This window comes from Peromyscus maniculatus, chromosome 1, assembly GCF_049852395.1.
Source record: "Peromyscus maniculatus bairdii isolate BWxNUB_F1_BW_parent chromosome 1, HU_Pman_BW_mat_3.1, whole genome shotgun sequence".
Taxonomy (NCBI): Eukaryota; Metazoa; Chordata; class Mammalia; order Rodentia; family Cricetidae; genus Peromyscus; species Peromyscus maniculatus.
The window spans coordinates 4,355,588-4,372,490 of NC_134852.1; the positions used below are offsets into that span (position 1 = coordinate 4,355,588).

General features: G+C 45.2%; 1 protein-coding gene across 1 annotated transcript; it reads left to right on the forward strand.

Annotated features, from left to right (window-relative positions):
- The first annotated feature begins 10,605 nt into the window (after positions 1 to 10,605).
- LOC102916236 (phosphopantothenate--cysteine ligase-like) lies at positions 10,606 to 12,038 on the forward strand. Its single transcript, XM_016006787.3, has 4 exons — positions 10,606 to 10,628; positions 11,095 to 11,160; positions 11,357 to 11,560; positions 11,945 to 12,038. The coding sequence occupies exons 1-4, from the start codon at positions 10,606 to 10,608 to the stop codon at positions 12,036 to 12,038; spliced, it is 387 nt and encodes a 128-aa protein (XP_015862273.1).
- The last annotated feature ends 4,865 nt before the right edge of the window (positions 12,039 to 16,903 follow it).

A 16,903-nucleotide genomic window follows, 5' to 3' on the forward strand; every position in this document is an offset into this window, starting at 1 on the left:
TGGAAGAGGTGAACCAATCCTACAAGTGACCCTTGGCCTCCACACTCATGCCGCATCATGGGCATGCTCACACATACACACACACACAATACATATTTTAGAGGACTGGACGGCTGGCTTAGTTAAGAGTAATGGTTTGCTCTTCTAGAGGACCAAGGTTCAATTCCCAGGACCAACATGATTGCTCACAACCACCTGTAACTCGAGTTCTAGGAGACCCAACACCCTCCTCTGGCCTTAGCCAAGTACCAGGCATACAAACGGTACACAGGCAAACATGCAGACAAAATATCCAAACACATTAAAAAAATTTAATAAAATTAGAAATAAGAAGAGGCCAGGCGGTGGTGGCGCACGCCTTTAATCCCAGCACTCAGGAGGCAGACGCAGGAGGATCTCTGAGTTCGAGGACAGCCTAGGCTACAGAATGAGTTCCAGGACAGGCTCCAAAGCTACACAGAGAAACCCTCACACACACACACACACAAAAGCAGAAACAAAAACAAAAAAAGAGAGGGAACCAGATCACTTGGGAGACAGAGGCAGTCATATTTCTGTGAGTTTGAGGCCAGCCTGGTCTAAAGAGCAAATTCTAGGACAGCCAAGGCTACATAGAGAAACCCTGTCTCAAAAATCCAAAAATAAACAAACGAAAAGAAAACTGAAGAGAGGCAGGGAGACAGAGATGGAGAATAATCCGGAGCTGACCAGGCGGTGGTGGCACATGCCTTTAATCCCCGCACTCAGGAGGCAGAGCCAAGCTGATCTCTGTGAGTTCGAGGCCAGCCTGGTCTACAGAGCGAGATCCAGGACAGGCACCAAGACTACACAGAGAAACCCTGTCTCAGGGAAAAAAAAAAAAAAAAAAAGCCGTAGATGTACATACAGGTGAGGCTGCTTCCAGCTGCTTTGAAAGAAAAGCATCCTGAGTTTTGTCTTCTCTCTCCCCACCTGTGGGTTCAGGGCTTTTACCAAACTGACGATTATAAAAACCATCATGTGCTGTTAAATGCAGACTGATAGCCTAGAATGGGGGTGAGGGGGTGGGGCAGGTCCCAGAAAGGAGATTTAACCCAGGTTATATTTCATCAAAGGTCAAAGCCCAGAAAGCATGGCAAAAGCTCCGTGGCTGCCCAGGTCCCCGTTCCCTTACAGACGCCAGAGAGCAGAAATGACCAGAGGCCATCTCCAAGGTGAGCCACGGTGGGGTGGGGCATGGTGGGTGGTGGTGCTGGGGAAGGGACAGAAGGTTAGACAGAGGATTCAGCTGTATGAGCGCGAGTCTGCATCAACACCAGGGTGTGGCTGGAAGTTTTCCTTTCCCCTCCCTGCTCTAGCGGCCCCGTGGTCCCGCACCACAGACCCAAATGAACACACGGAGGCTTATATTAATTACAATCTGTCTGTCCCACTGGCTCAGGCTCCTTGCTAGCTAGATCTTACATCTTAAATTAACCCATTTCTTTTCTTTGACCACGGGTTAATTTTATTTAATCAAACAAATGTAGCATGTCTTTGCATTGCTAACAAAAGCAGGAGAAAAAATATGTTAAGACACCTTAATATAATACTCCCCACCATCCGGCCTTTTGTTTGGACAGGTGGTATAGGACAAACACACAAAACTGAAGGCAGCTCCTGGCCTTTCTTCCCTCCCTCCATTTTTCCCCTCCGTTCTTCCTTCCCTGAGTCTCCTATAGCTCAGATCGATGACCTTGATCCTCCTGCCTCCACACTCATGTGTTGTGCTAACTGTCTGGTGCCACCACACCCAGGCTCCTGGCTTGCTAGTCAAGCACCACCAACTCCTGGATGTTCAGGTCTGGCTTTCAGAAGTAGAAGGAATTTGGCAAAGCGAATGCAGAAATTCTAAGAACGGTGAGGCTCTGTAGGTGACGGTGATGGCTTTTCCTGGGTCCTCACCCACTGAATGTTGTGCCGACTGTGTACCAGCTCGTCATTTAAAAAAGTAACCAACTAGAGGTGGCAAAAATACGTTAAGGTGTTACCAGTTGGCAGAAGGTTCTTTTTTTTTTCTGAACATAAAAAACAGGAAATTAACCCATTTCTATAAATCCATACTTTGCCACATGGCTCCTGGCTTACTGGTATCTTGACATCTTGCTTCTCATGGCAGCGACGGGCAGCGTCCAATCTGCTCTGCCTTTCTCCTCCCCTCTCTCTGGTCAGAATGTCCCTCCTAACCCTATTCTGCCTCACCATTGGCCAAACAGCTTTATTTATCAACCAATCAGAGCAACACATTCACAGCATACAAAAAGGCATTCTCCCATCACCAGGGCTCAGTGTTAGGCACCCCAGAGCGGAGGTCCCAACCTACCTCTCTGGAAGAAGAAGGCTGAGCCCTTCACACCTAAGTTGTAATTCCGTCGCCTGCAGAACAGAAATTATTATGGTGCATGTCTTGGGGGGACCTTGCCATGTCCCCATGTTTTTATTGTTCAGTGGGTTTGCTCTCAGTGTAACCCAGTGAAGACTCCAGCTCACTGTGCAATTGCAACTTGCCATCCTCCTGCCTCTACCCCCTAAGTGCTGGTATTGAAAGAATCCACAAGCACTCTAGATTTCTGTTTTGTTTAGCTTTGAGACAGGATCTTACTAACTAGCTGATGCTGGCCTGGAATTCACGATGTAGACAAAGTTGGCCTGAAACTTATATCCACATGGCTCTGCCTTTGGAGACCTGGGACTAAAGGCATGTGTCATCACACTTGACACTGTGTGTGTTTGTTTTTGAGTCAGGGTCTCTCTTTTCTTGCCTCTGCCTCCAGAATGCTGAGATTCTTGGGGTTATTCTACAATGCCCAGATTCCTGTGTTGTTGTTTTTAAAAGTACTGAGCATTGAACTTCGGATCTCTTGGATGCTACTGGCAGTCGACAGTTAACTGACAATTAAAGCAGGCCCACAGTGGCACAAACCTGGACCCCAGCACTCAAGGCTGAGGCAGGAGTCACAGGCCAGCCTGGGCTATATAGTGAGGCCCTGTGTCAAAAAGCAAGATGAGGGGCTGGAGAGATGACTCAGCATTTATAGCGCTTGCAGGGTTTGATTCCCAGCACACACCCATATGGAGGCTCATAACCCTCTTTAAATCCAAGTTCAGGAGATCCACCACCTTTGATGGCCTCCGGAGGCACTCATATACACTCACATATATATGATATGTGTGTATATGTATTGTGTGTGTGTTCACATATATATTTATATTATGTGCAAAATATAAATGCACATAAAATAAAAATCTTATCTTTAAAAAGCAAAATGATTGCTGCTGCTGCTGCTGCTGCTGCTGGTGGTGGTGGCAGTGGCACACACCTTTAATCCCAGCAGAGGCAGGCAGATCTCTGTGAGTTTGAGGCCAGCCTGGTTTTACAGAGTGAGTTCCAGGACAGGATCCAAAGCTACACAAAGAAACCTGGTCTCGAAAAAAAATAAAAAGCAAAGTTATAACTGGATGTCAATATGTAAAAGATTACAAATAGATCCATATCTGTCACCATGCACAAAACTTAAGTCCAAGTGGATCAAGGACTTCAACATAAATCCAGCTACTCTGAACCTGCTAGAAGAGAAAGTAGGAAGTAGTCTTGAATGCATTGGCATAGGAGATCACTTCCCAAATATAACACCAGTAGCACAGACACTGAGAACAACAATTAATAAATGGGACCTCTTGAAACTGAGAAACTTTTGCAGGGCAAAAGACACGGTCAATGAGTCAAAACGACAGCCTACAGAATGGGAAAAGATCTTCACCAACCCCACATCTGACAGAGGACTGATCTCCAAAATATATAAAGAACTCAAAAAACTAGACATCAAAATACTGAACAATCCAATTAAAAAATGGGCTAAAGAGCTAAACAGGGAATTCTCAAAAGAAGAATCTCAAATGACTGAAAAACATTTAAAGAAATGCTTAACATCCTTAGTCATCAGAGAAATGCAAATCAAAATGACTCTGAGATACCATCTTACACCTGTCAGAATGGCAATGACCAAAAACTCTAATGACAGTCTATGTTGGAGAGAATGCAGAGCAAAGGGAACACTCCTCCACTGTTGGTGGGAATGCAAACTTGTACAACCACTGTGGAAATCAGTATGGCGGTTTCTCAGAAAATTGGGAATCAATCTACCTCAAGACCCAGCCATACCACTCTTGGGCATATACCCAAGGATTACTCATCTTCCCACAAGGAAACATGCTCAGCTATGTTCATAGCAGCACTATTCGTAATAGCCAGAACCTGGAAACAACCCAGATGCCCATCAACTGAAGAATGGATAAAGAAAATGTGGTACATATGCACAATGGAGTACTACTCAGCAGAGAAAAACAATGACAGCATGAAATTTACAGGCAAATGGATGGAACTAGAAAGTATCACCCTGAGTTTTTATTCTTGTTCCTGTTTTTCATATAATATGTATGAGTGTTCTGCCTATGTGTGTGTGTAACATATAAGCTGTATAATATATATGCAGCCCCAGTGGAAGTCAGCAGAGGGCTTGGGTTCCCCTAGCACTGGAATTGTGAGCGCTGGAAATCTAACCCTGGTCCTCTGGAAGAGCAACCAATGCTCTTAACTTCTAAGCTATCAGTCCAGTCCCCCCCTTTTTGTTGTTTTTGTTTGGTTTTTCATTTTTTTTTCACAGTTTTTCTTTTATTAGAACATAGGCACAGAGTGGGTTTTTTTTTTAATGCCGAATGCCGTTTATTGAAGGAGGGAGGAGGTCTTAAATACAGGCTTACAGCACAATGGGAGAACCCCAAGGGCAGAGTTCGCTACTGACGTTTTACAATCTTGCATCTAAGCTGTTAACGCCTTTTTTTTTTTTTTTTTTTTTTTTTTTTTTTTTTTTTTTTTTTTTTTTAGTTTTAGTTTTAGTTTTTCGAGACAGGGTTTCCCTGTGTATCTTTGCGCCTTTCCTGCATCTCGCTCTCTAGACCAGGCTGGCCTCGAACTCACAAAGATCCGCCTGCCTCTGCCTCCCGAGTGCTGATATTAAAGCTGTGCGCCACCACTGCCAGGCAACTTGGACCACTTTTAAATGGATCTTCTGTAATAATTGTTCCACTGGGTCTCTGGGCACGGCACACAGTACACTTGATTGCAGACGGCCAATTTTCATATGTACAGTATTCACGGGCCCACTTAATGCCATGTTCTGACACTGTGTCCTTCTTGAAGTGAGTTATGTCAGGCAGGAAGCTGGCAGCCTAGGCTCCTCCTCCCAGTCTGACTCCTGGTACCCAGCAGCCGCCACAGCAAGGGTGACTCCTGCAAGGCCCCTCTCCACCTCCCTCGGTGCCGCTGCCCACCCCCGTGCTGCGGCCTCAGCCCTCCCGCCTCAGTCAGGACAAGGTATCCGCCGGCCTGCGCTAGGCTCCCTGCGGCCGGAGGGGCGGAGAGGGGCCGCGGACGGGACCTGCGGCCTCTGGCGCTGAGGACTCCGAATCTATGTCAACAATTCTAACCCTTCAAGTCATGATCCTCCTGTCTCAGTCTCTAAAACAAAGTGCAGTGGTATGTTCCTAGAATTCCAGCAGGCTGGAGGCTAAGGCAGGAAGATCAAGAATTTTATTCCCAAAGGCATAGTGTTGCACACTTTTAAACCCGGGAAGCAAGGGCAAGGGGATCTCTGATTTCAGGCCACCCCCTGGTCTTCCAGGACAGTCAGGGCTGTTACACAGGGAAACCTTGTCTGGGAAAAAAAAAAAATAACCCCCTAAAAAACCAAACCGAAACAACAACAACCAAAAAAAAAAAAAAAATGTACCTGACCAATGCACACTATCATGTCCAAACTCTATTAGGATATATTATTATTATTATTATTATTATTAGTTATTAATTATTACTATGAATGACATGTTACTTATTTTGTTGACAACTGAAACTCAAAGAATGAACATCCTTACCCATGAGCTTCTTAAACACACCTGAGAAACATTTTGATTTTGTGCTCTCAGTTATTATACTGTGTTTCATCTAAACGAACTAAAACACTGTTGGGGAGTTGTTGCTTCTAAGCCATTTTTTTAACTTATTTTTCTTATGGATCTTTAGAATTGGCTAAAGCAAAACCCTCCTCGAGCAATAAAGACAACGTGTCTTTCCACTAAACTTTTTCTCCAGTTCAAGAACTAGTCAAACTTGGATTTTCTGAAACCATTTCAGCTGAGGAACCGTTATAAAAATTATGATACCTTTCCGACCACCATCACCTACCATTTTTGCCCCACCTCCACCCCCCACTCCCCGCCCCCGTTACATCGAGTTTCCCCAGCTGCCCCTTGAGATCTGAGTTTACCTCCCGCTCCAGAAGCGCTCTAGAGAGATGCAGGAGTCGAACCAGTCCTGCTTCGCGCCATGAGCCCTCAAGATCTGGGCGCTCAGATGAACACTGCCTCCCAGCTCTTAGAAGAGCTTTCTTGTCCAGTAACAACAAAAAAAAGTCTCTCTTTTCCACACTTGCTGAAGGAACTGTCATCTGTCTGGTCATAGCCATTACCAAAAGGAATCTCTTTCCCACAAGGCACTGGGGGGGGGACCTCTCACTCACAGGCCAGCTGTACCTTTGCTATGACGCATGCGCATTGAGCAACCCACGAAGAAGGATGGTTCCTGACTGCTGCCTGAAAAGAAATTAAAAATCAAAGGAAAATGGGAAACCTGGTGAGTCCGACTCTATGCCACAGGAAGGCCCCGATATTTACAAAACTAAGTCGACCAGTTGATCAGGACCTAGAGGTGTTAAAAGTTTCCATTTCTGAATTAAAACAGCAGTGAGATGCCCTTGCAGACATGGTCCTGCAAAATGGGAGAGGCTTAGACAAACTCGTCCTGAGATAGGAAAGTATGTATGACTTTTGGGAGAACCTGTTGTTTCTATGTTAATTGAGCAATAATAATTAGGAAAAAAAATCTAGCCATGGTTCGAGAAAACCTTATTTAAAAAAAATGAGTAAGGCAAAGATGTAAATAATAATTAAACCAGTCTCTGTTCTCTTGGTCCCCCTGTCTACTAGTCTGCTATGAGCACTGACTGGGCCCTTAATTCTCATTCTGAATTGATTAACGGTGAGGACACTGCATCTTAAACTATATAGACAATTATGTATCAGTTCAGTAAAATTAATAGTCCTTAGGACCTACGGAACCTTTTAAAGCATGAGTCCAAGATTTGTATCATTCACGAAGACCAGTGGTGAATGTGTCAGGACCCAGTTCTTAGCACAACTGACTCCATGATGGAAGTACTATTCAGGCTGTAAAACTCAACACATAGACAGTACTACCTACCAAAATGAAAACAAAGACCTAATTGATTAAAGTCCATAGATCTGGCAAATTTTCTAAATGTTCTAATCTTGCTTTTGGGTACTGTAGTTTTGCTTCTAGCTAACTGTTCATGTTAACTAAAATATGTCAAACCAGAATATGGCTTTTGTGCTTAAAAGCTCATCCTAAGAAAGGCTTGGTGTTCCACTAGAATCCTGAATACTGGGTGTAGTCGTCACACATCTAATAAACACTTTCCATGTGCTTAAACCCATGTCCAAGCAGACTTCTTTAGTAGATACCACACAGCAGAACCACCATGCCCAGCTCTGATTTTTTTTTCTTTTTGAGACATGGTCTCAATGTGTAACCCTAGCTGGCCTGAAACTTGCTATGTAGACCAAGGTTGGCCTCTCACTGACAGATAAATGCCTGCCACTACTTCCCAAGTGCCGGGCTTAAAGGTTTGCCACTACCAAGCCTGGTTCAGAAAAAAAAATATTATAATTATTTACTTATTGTGTGTATATGTGCTGGTGGTAGAGAGTGCGTACATGGTGTGAGCTCATATGGAAATCTGATAACAACTTGTGGGAGTCCTGGGGGTCGAAATCAGATTATTAGACTTTGGAGATATTTTTACCTGCTAAGCCTTTACCAGAAGGATCTTTGTGTATGTGTATGTTCTAGACCAACCACAACTTCCTCTGTATCAGAATGGAGGCTTATACCTATGTTACCACACCTGGCTTTTCTGGGCTTGGTTGGTTTGTTTGTCTGTTTTCCTTATGGGGGTACTTTTTGGCAAGAGGTTTGAGGAGTCTCATGTAGCTCAGGCTGGCTTAGAGTTCCCTATGGAATCCAAGATGACCCTGACATCCTGATCTTCTAAATGCTGGGAGACCTAGCCTTCCCAGCTTTCAATTCTTTTGGCTGTACACATAGAAATGAGCTGGAATTTCTTTTTTTTTCCCCAGCTTCTTTGTTTTATTATTTTTTTAAAGTGTCTTAATTTATTTATTGAACAAATACAAGTACCAACCCTGTACAAAGCACTGTTCTACATATTTGAGTATCCTATCACTGAACAAAATAAACTGTAAAAAATGCTTCTCTTATTATAGGAGGTAGGTAGAAAACACACAAAACCAGTATATCATACAGACTTTTTTGTTTTGTTTTGTTTCTTGACAGGATTTCTCTGTGTAACTTTGTGCTTTTCCTGGATCTCGCTCTGTAGACCAGGCTGGCCTTGAATTCACAAAGATCTACCTGCCTCTGCCCCCCAAGTGCTGGGATTAAAGGCCTGTGCCACCACAGCCCAGCAGACTTCTTTTTTTAAACATAAAAACAGGTATAATTCAAAAGTCCAGGGTTATTAGAAACTGGAAATTATTTTCTCTGTGGAAAATAGTAAAAATGATAACATTTCCCTTTTAAGCCAAATAATAGCTGAATTATACATATAAATAGTAATTAGATTCTGGGATACAGAAGAAACCTATCTTCGTCAGTTCAGAGATGTTTTACTCAAGGTGTGTAAGTGAGATTCCTATTCATCTTGCCTTCGCTGTTTGATTTACGGCAGACATTTTTCTATAGGCTAACCCAGATTTTAGCCTCCCCTCTTGGAAGTACAGTCAGCATTTTCTTTCATCAACTTGATATGCTCCAAACTCTTAATAGTGAAATGTTTCACTAAAGCTTGCCCAGTGATTGGGCAAAACCAAAAGTTATTATGAACCAAAGTCATCCTATGGGTGAGCTGAAATTTCTAGTTCATTTAGCAATTCTCTTTAGCATCTTCTGTGTGTATGTGTGTGTGTGTGTATGAGTGTGTGAGAGAGAGAGAGAGACAGAGAGAGACTTTCGAGCATGTGCATGTGCCCAAGCACTTAAAACAGCATGCCTGAAATGGCCTATCTGTGGCGGTCAGAGAACAACTTGCAAATCCTGAGAGGCAGGTACGCTAGGATTAAAGGAGTGGTCTCAGCTTCCTCAGTGCTGGGATTAAAGGTGATAGCCTCCACTACCTGCTTAGATAAGGTTTACCTTTTTTGTGTGCTGAGGATCAAACCCAGGGCCTTGCACTTGCTAGGCAAGCCTCTACCACTGAATTAAATCCCCAACCCCGATAAGGTTTACTTTTTAGAGGAGCCACTGATGTGGATAACAGCCCTTCAATCATGTAAATGAAGGCATTTAGTTCAGAGGAGCCCTTTAAAACCCTTAACACTGCTAGATTAAGCTGATGGATATCCAAGGTCCTTAGGTAGTTAGTAATAGGTAATTTAAAAAGAATGTTCCTGGGTTGTGGTAGCACACGCCTTTAATTCCAGCACTCAGGAGGCAGAGCCAGCCGGATCTCTCCGAGCTCAAGGCCAGCCTGGTCTACAGAGGGAGATCCAGGACAAGCACCAAGACTACACAGAGAAACCCTGTCTGGAAAAAACAAAAACAAAAACAAAACAAAAAAATGTCCTATCCCAAATAGACCTCTATTTTGCCTATTACCTTGGCTAAATATTCATTTCTGTTCCCTTTTGAGACTTGCATTCAGTTAGCCCTATATGGGTTCAAATTCACTGAGTAACCCAGGCTGACCTTGAACGGTCTCCCAAATGCAGAGACGAGAGATATGTATACCATACCTAGCTCTTTCAGGAATCCCTGTTGGGGCCGGTGGTGGCGCACGCCTTTAATCCCAGCACTCAGAGGCAGAGCCAGGCAGATTGCTCAGTTCAAGGCCAGCCTGGTCTACAGAGCAAGATCCAGGACAGGCACCAAAACTAACTACACAGAGAAACCCTGTCTTTAAAAAAAAAAGTCTCCACAGAGTAAGCAATCCTTGAACTTCCGTTCAGGTTCTGTGGCTTGCTTTGCTGACAGGCTGGGCACGCGGGGCCGGCGGTTGGTGCTGGCATGAATCAGGAGGCACCAAGGTCCTTTTGGAAGTGCAAGCTGTCCGCTTTCTAGACAACTTCGGCAGTGGGCAAAGCGGGACAGCGTTGGCCATGGTCTTCCTGGCTCTTGTACCAAGCACGCTCGGCCTTCCCCTATGCCCACCACTTCCCGCCCCAGACCTGGCTGTCGACCCTTCGGCCTTCTGGCCCAGCCCAGTCGGGGAAACTGAGTCCGGAGGCCAAAGAGAATGCACTTCCAGGCTTTGCTGAAGCGTTGCGGAGCTAGCAAGAGGCAGCTGCTGCCCGCACCTTCCTGGCAGCAGAGTTTGCCATTTTGACAGACTACCGCAGGCTGCAGATCTGGCTCTCAACCCACTAGACTCTTCTGCAATGTTGTACCTGGCTTCAGCAGTATCAGCTGAAGGGTTCACAACACGCACCCCCCCCACCCACCACCCACCCACCCCCACCCCCACCCACCACCCCCACCCCCACCCCCCACCCCCGCAAGGTCGGGCGTGTTTGCATATGCCTGGAGGATACTTCCACCTAGCCAGTTCCAGGTCAAGATAGCCATTTCCTGGTCAGGGCGTCACTCGTGACCAGGATGGATCCTTGATATGGCATGGCTACGTAGGCATGCAACGTGGCCATGTGATCTACACGCATGCGTGGAGTAGTGACGTTGACCTGTGCACACCCAGCCTTTAAAATCCGGCACCATGTTCCCGCTTCCTGCTTCTTCTCCACACATGTGTTTCCTACAGGCCTGCACACTCTCTGTCCCTTTATCTTTAATAAAACTCTTGTTAGCGGATTCTGTCGTGTTTTGTGACATTTCCTTGAAGGGTAAGAGCACAACGCGGCCAATTAACTAACATCAGCTTTCTATATTCCTGTCTCCGAAGTGCCTGAACACAAGATCCACTCATCTGGTGGCCCACTGCAGACGATGGGCTCTCTTCCAGAGATCTGACCCCCTATAACCAGTCTTGGCTTGCTTTCCTCTTGATCTGGAGATGGCCTTTCTGCATTCTGTATGAGCTAGGCACTGGGAATACAGAGATGAGTAAGATACTGCCTTCCGTCAAGGACCTCACAATCTATGAGGTCCTGTATACAAGCCGGAATCACAAATCAGAATGATAAATGCTGTAGTGGAGATAAGAATTCTTTCTCCTCTGGCTAAAGATTGGGTTCCCAAAGCATTTATAGATTCCCTTAAGCTGGGAACTGACCTCACCATCATAATTAATCGTGCTCGGAATGCTTTGGAAGTTAATAAGCATCAAGCGGTGGTGTCCAATATATTTGAGTCAATAGAGTCCTTTGTGGTTATTGTCACCTGTTGGGGCCCATAAGGCCCCCAGCATGAGGCCCGGGGAAACTTCCTGAGCCTAGCTTGAGGTTGGACCTGTCCTGGGACATGACTTCCGCATACGAGTGACTCAGCACTACCCAACCTAGAGTGGCCTTTGCCTAGTAACTGCTGAGACGGCATTATCTCTGCTATCCTCACCCCATCCCCCTGTCACCCCAACCTATATAAGCTCACTCCTTATGCCATAAAGTGAGTTCCCGCTTCAACAAGACTCCTGGCCCAGTGTGTTTCTCTCCAGTGGACAGCGGGGCTCTGGGCCACAGACACTCACCATCCCGCTCAGCCCCTGGGAGGGACCGGCTGGACCAGTCCTGCCTCCGCCCTACCTGTCAGTCAGACCGACAGTCACCAAGACTCAGAAACCAAGTTATTGCTGTCAGAGGATGAAATAGCAAAAGGCATGATGATAGAGGACAAGGCAGTAGAAGACCTTCGGTCGTGACACACAGCTTTTATATGTGACAAATACTGAAGGAAGTGCCCGTCTAGCATCCCAAACCAGCGTTCTTGCCTGATGAATCCTTTGCTAAAGACAGTGAGGAAACAGTGTGCAGGCAAAAAAAAAAAAAAAAAATAGCTGTCAGTATTTTGTTTCTGACGGAACCGCTTGACACACTCCTCTTTATTTGGAAATTGAACAAGAGCTGTTTTTCACTTTTTACAAAGCTGACTGCGGAATTTTGTGTTCTTCAGAACAGGCATAGGGGATTTAAACTGAATGTCAGCCTACTGTACAGTAGAAGGATCGTGGATGCATGAATGGTCATGCTCTGAAGATCAGGTATTTATCAAGTGCCTACCATGTGCCAGGGCCTGTGTGAGCTTTGAGGGTTTAAAAGATGAATGAACACGCATCATCCAGGAACAGATGTACAAAATTTTAAGTGCAATAAAGTATGAGCCCACAAACTGGAAGAAGAAAAAAAAAAAAAGAATCATTGTAGGCCGGGTGGTGGTGGCGGCGGCAGCAGAAGCAGCGCATCGCACGCCTTTAATCCCAGCACCCGGGAGGCAGAGGCAGGCGGATCTCTGTGAGTTCAAGGCCAGCCTGGTCTCCAAAGCGAGTTCCAGGACAGGCACCAAAGCTACACAGAGAAACCCTGTCTCGAAAAACAAAACAAAAATCGCTGTAGACAGGGTGTGTAGGGTGTGGTGGCACACATCATTAATCCTAGCACTTGCAGGCAGGAGGATGAGGCATTCAAGCCAAAGCTAACATATAATTTTGTATATTATTTATATAAGAAGATGTAATTTCCTTTCTAGCATTTGTGAGGGCCTGAATCCAATCCAAGTAAGCCCCCCCACACACACACACACACAACATACAACAAACACACACACACAAAGTTCTGATCACAACACAATGGGATTATCTTGTCGAAAGACATGCAGGAAGAGCTGGCATGGTGGCATCCTCTCATAATCCTTGCCTTTGAGTGAGAGGCAGACAACCCGGAGGTTCTGTGCTCTGTGGCCGAGTGGTAGCCTGACCTACAGAAGACTCAGGGAGGTGGCTCAGGATGTGAAGGCATTTGTTGTCAAGCCTCATGAGTTCAGCGTCCAGAACCCACAGCACAGAGAAAACTGGGGCACATATATTCGTGCACACACCCACTTTTTTTTTTTTTTTTTTTTTGATTTTTCGAGACAGGGTTTCTCTGTGTAGCTTTGCGCCTTTCCTGGGACTCACTTGGTAGCCCAGGCTGGCCTTGAACTCACAGAGATCTGCCTGCCTCTGCCTCCCGAGTGCTGGGATTAAAGGCGTGCGCCACCACCGCCCGGCAACACACCCACATATTTTTAAGTGTAAAAGAGGAAAGGAGAGGGAATACAGTGTTGGGAAGGTGGTTCAGTGAGTAGAGGTATTTTCAGGACAAGCCCAAATCAAATTTCCGGAACTCATACTGAGAGGGAAAAATCAGTAGCCATCTTGAGAGACTCCTCCAAAGGTATTTGCTGACCAGCAGTTTCAGAAGTGACCAGAAGTTGAACTTAGAAGGCTGGGACAATAAATCCATGCATCCTGGACTTGGCAAAACAGGATATGGGGAGTAATGGGCTCCACTGACCACAGAGGAGAGTAGGACTGGGACAATAAATCTGAATGTATGTATCCTGGGTTCAGCAAAAGCAGGACATAAGGAGTAAAAACTTATGTCTCTGTAGATACCCTGCATCCTGTTAGCCATCAGTAACCTCATGCTTATAGTTCAGCCAGTAACTTCAAAGAACTACCTCACCCCTAACCCCCTCATCCAATCTCAAGCTGCATGTAAACCTTTCCTATATAAACCCCTTCAAGGGGTTGGGGATTTAGCTCAGTGGTAGAGCAGTTGCCTAGCAAGTGCAAGGCCCTGGGTTCGGTCCACAGCTCTGGAGGAAAAAAAATAAAAATAAACCCCTTCAAGTGAGTGCTTGGGTCGTCCTCCTCCACCTGCTGTGTGGGATGTTGGACACGGACCAAGCCCAAGCTTGCTTGTTATCAATAAACCCCTTTGTGCTTTGCATCGGATATTGGTTCTGGGGTGGTCTTGCTTGTGGGTCTTGCAACAAAGCCCCGAGGAAGGAGAATATTCCACAAAGTTGTCCACAGACCTCCACGAATACACCATGGCATGCCCCCCCAACACACGCACAATAATATTAAGAATTAAAATTAAAGGGCTTGCTCAATGATTAAGAGAATTTGCTACTATTACAAAGAAAGCGAAACCCATGTGGTGGCTCACAACTGTCTCTAACTTCTATTCCAATGGATTCAAAATCTGCTCTTGGCATCCATAGGCACGAAAGGACCTATGCATGTGGTACACAGACATACACCAGGACATTATCTCAGTTTTTAAAAAAAATAAAATAAAATAAATAAAATAAAATTGAGCATTTAAAAAAATTAAATTAGCTAGAGAAGTCTGTTCCTCAAACAATTCTGAACATCTGGGAAAGGCAAGGGTGAGTGTTTGTGAGACAGGGGCAAGAAAGTGACCTACAAAATCAGACCTTGTTGTCCATTCTACAAGGCCGAGAGACTGACCAGAATTTCATGGTTACGGAGAATTAAGTTGATCCAGATGAAGAGACAAATTAGATGAAGTTTTTTAAAAATTCTATTATCAGGGCTGGAGAGATAGCTCAGAGGTTAAAAGCACCGACTGCTCTTCCAGAGGTCCTGAGTTCAATTTCCAGCACCCACATGGTGGCTCACAACCATCTGTAATGAGATCTGGCGCCCTCTTCTGTGTACATAATAAATAAATAAATAAATAAATAAATAAATAAATAAATAAATAAATAAATGTTAAAAAAAAAAAGAAAAGAAAATTCTATTATCTATTTATCTTATATATAAATGAGAACAAATACCTGATTGAAATCGGGGGTCTATCGGGAATTGTCTTTAAGAGGTCTTCTTTACTTTTCTTTCTTCTTTTCAAAGCACAGCTTCTGTTGGAATCCGTGGCCACTGGCCACTCCCCTAGCTAAATGAATGAGCATGCACTAGAAAAACGATTAGACATCCCAGGGCCCTACCTCCAACGTTATCCCGGCACTGCGTGATTGCATAATTTGCATGCAACATGATCACGCAGTCTATGCGCATGCGTGGCATAACTCAATGAACCCATGTGTGCATGTGCAGGGGGAAACTGTAGAAAGCAGGTCACACGTGTAGAAACTAGGAGGATAAGAGTCTGTGGTCCAGGACTCACTCTTGGCAGACTGCAGACCTTGTATGAGAGTCCTCTGCTTTAAACTGTTCAAGCCTGGGGAGTACCCTGCAGTTTACCTCTTCATCTTCAAAGTGAGGGGTGTGTCTTAAAAAGCACATCCTCCAGGGGTTGGGGATTTAGCTCAGTGGTACAGCACCCAAGGCCCTGGGTTCGGTCCCCAGCTGGGGGGTGGGGAGCACATCCTTCAAATCTTTGTCCCTGAAAGACCCTAACCCTTCAGGCTTACACCCCCATGCCCCAGGAAATGTTCTCATGGAACTAAATGTCCTCTTGGAACTAAAAATCTGCTTCCAAGGGCAAGCTGACTCAGCCATTACTCAACCACCCCTGTAACAATGTAACAATGTAAAAAGATTTCTGTTAAGAGATGTGCTCAACTGTGACTGGGATAGTTGCAAGTGTTCCAGGAAGGACCACTGTGACCTTTGTGTAAACTCCACTCCTATCCTGATACCCCCTTGAGGTTTCAGGAAGAATGTACATGTGGACGTGACTGTACCCACTCTGTGATCAGACCATGATCTTGTGAAACGAAATTGTATGGGAATCGTAATCTTATGGCTTTTGTGGGTTTTTCCTTTAAAAGTACCTATGTGACTACAGTGCGAGGCGACTCTTGCTCTCTGGAGCTGAGTTTGCCTGACTGTACAGCTGCATTAATAAATACCTCTTGCTGTTGCATCAACTGGACTGGAGTCTGGGTTCTTGGGGCGCCCACTTGAGACCCTAGATTTTTGGGGTCTATCAGTCTCCAGTGGCAGTTCTGATGCAGACTCTCAGAATCCCTCAGTCAAAGTGCTCCTCGGTGTGCGTATTTTTTTAAAATATTTATTTATTAATTATGTGTAGTAGGTAGCCATTCCAGCTTGGATCTGGAAGTTCCAACCCCCATTGAGACTCTGGCAACTGTCACGCCTATGAGGCGGGGTGAGGGGAGGCGCCTGGGGACCCGAGAGGTGGATGGGCCAGCGCTCTCTCTGTGCGCTCTCTCGGACCGGTGAAAGGTGGATTGCGCAGAGCTCCGGAGAACACCACTGGATTGCAATACACCTTCCCCAGACCCTGCGACCGACCCATTACTTAATTTGTGAGTTACGCCATTAAATAAATATCCTTTTAACTACGTGGAGTGGCCAAAATAATTTCTCCAATAATTATGTATACAGTGTTCTATCTGCATGCATGCCTGCATGCCAGAAGAGAGCACTGGATCTCATTACAGATGGTTGTGAGCCACCATGTGGGTGCTGGGAATTGAACTCAGGACCTCTGAAAGAACAGGAAGTACTCTTTAACCTCTGAGCCATCCCTCCAGCCCTTGATGTGCATATTTTAAATGTAGAAAACAAGGAAGAAATAGCAAAAAGTTATTACAGGTGAGAAGATGCTAAGAGGAGTGACTCCCGTTACACGAGAGAAGAATGCCCCCAAACTGGGCTTGGTGGGGAAGAAGGGTGGGGAAAAAAACAAATTAAAGATGCAGAAATAAATATAGAGCAAGGGACTTTTTTTAAAGGCTCTTTTGTGTGTGTGTGGTGTCTACACATATGCTTTATTGTATCAAAATCAGAAT

Bases quoted from the DNA above. Each gene is read 5' to 3' on its own strand.
- LOC102916236 (XM_016006787.3), top strand. From the start codon at position 10,606: ATGTTGTACCTGGCTTCAGCAGT. The intron at 11,161-11,356 runs GCAGACGATGGG...ATCACAAATCAG, and splicing joins CACTCATCTGGTGGCCCACT to AATGATAAATGCTGTAGTGG. The intron at 11,561-11,944 runs CTGTTGGGGCCC...GACCGACAGTCA, and splicing joins TCCTTTGTGGTTATTGTCAC to CCAAGACTCAGAAACCAAGT.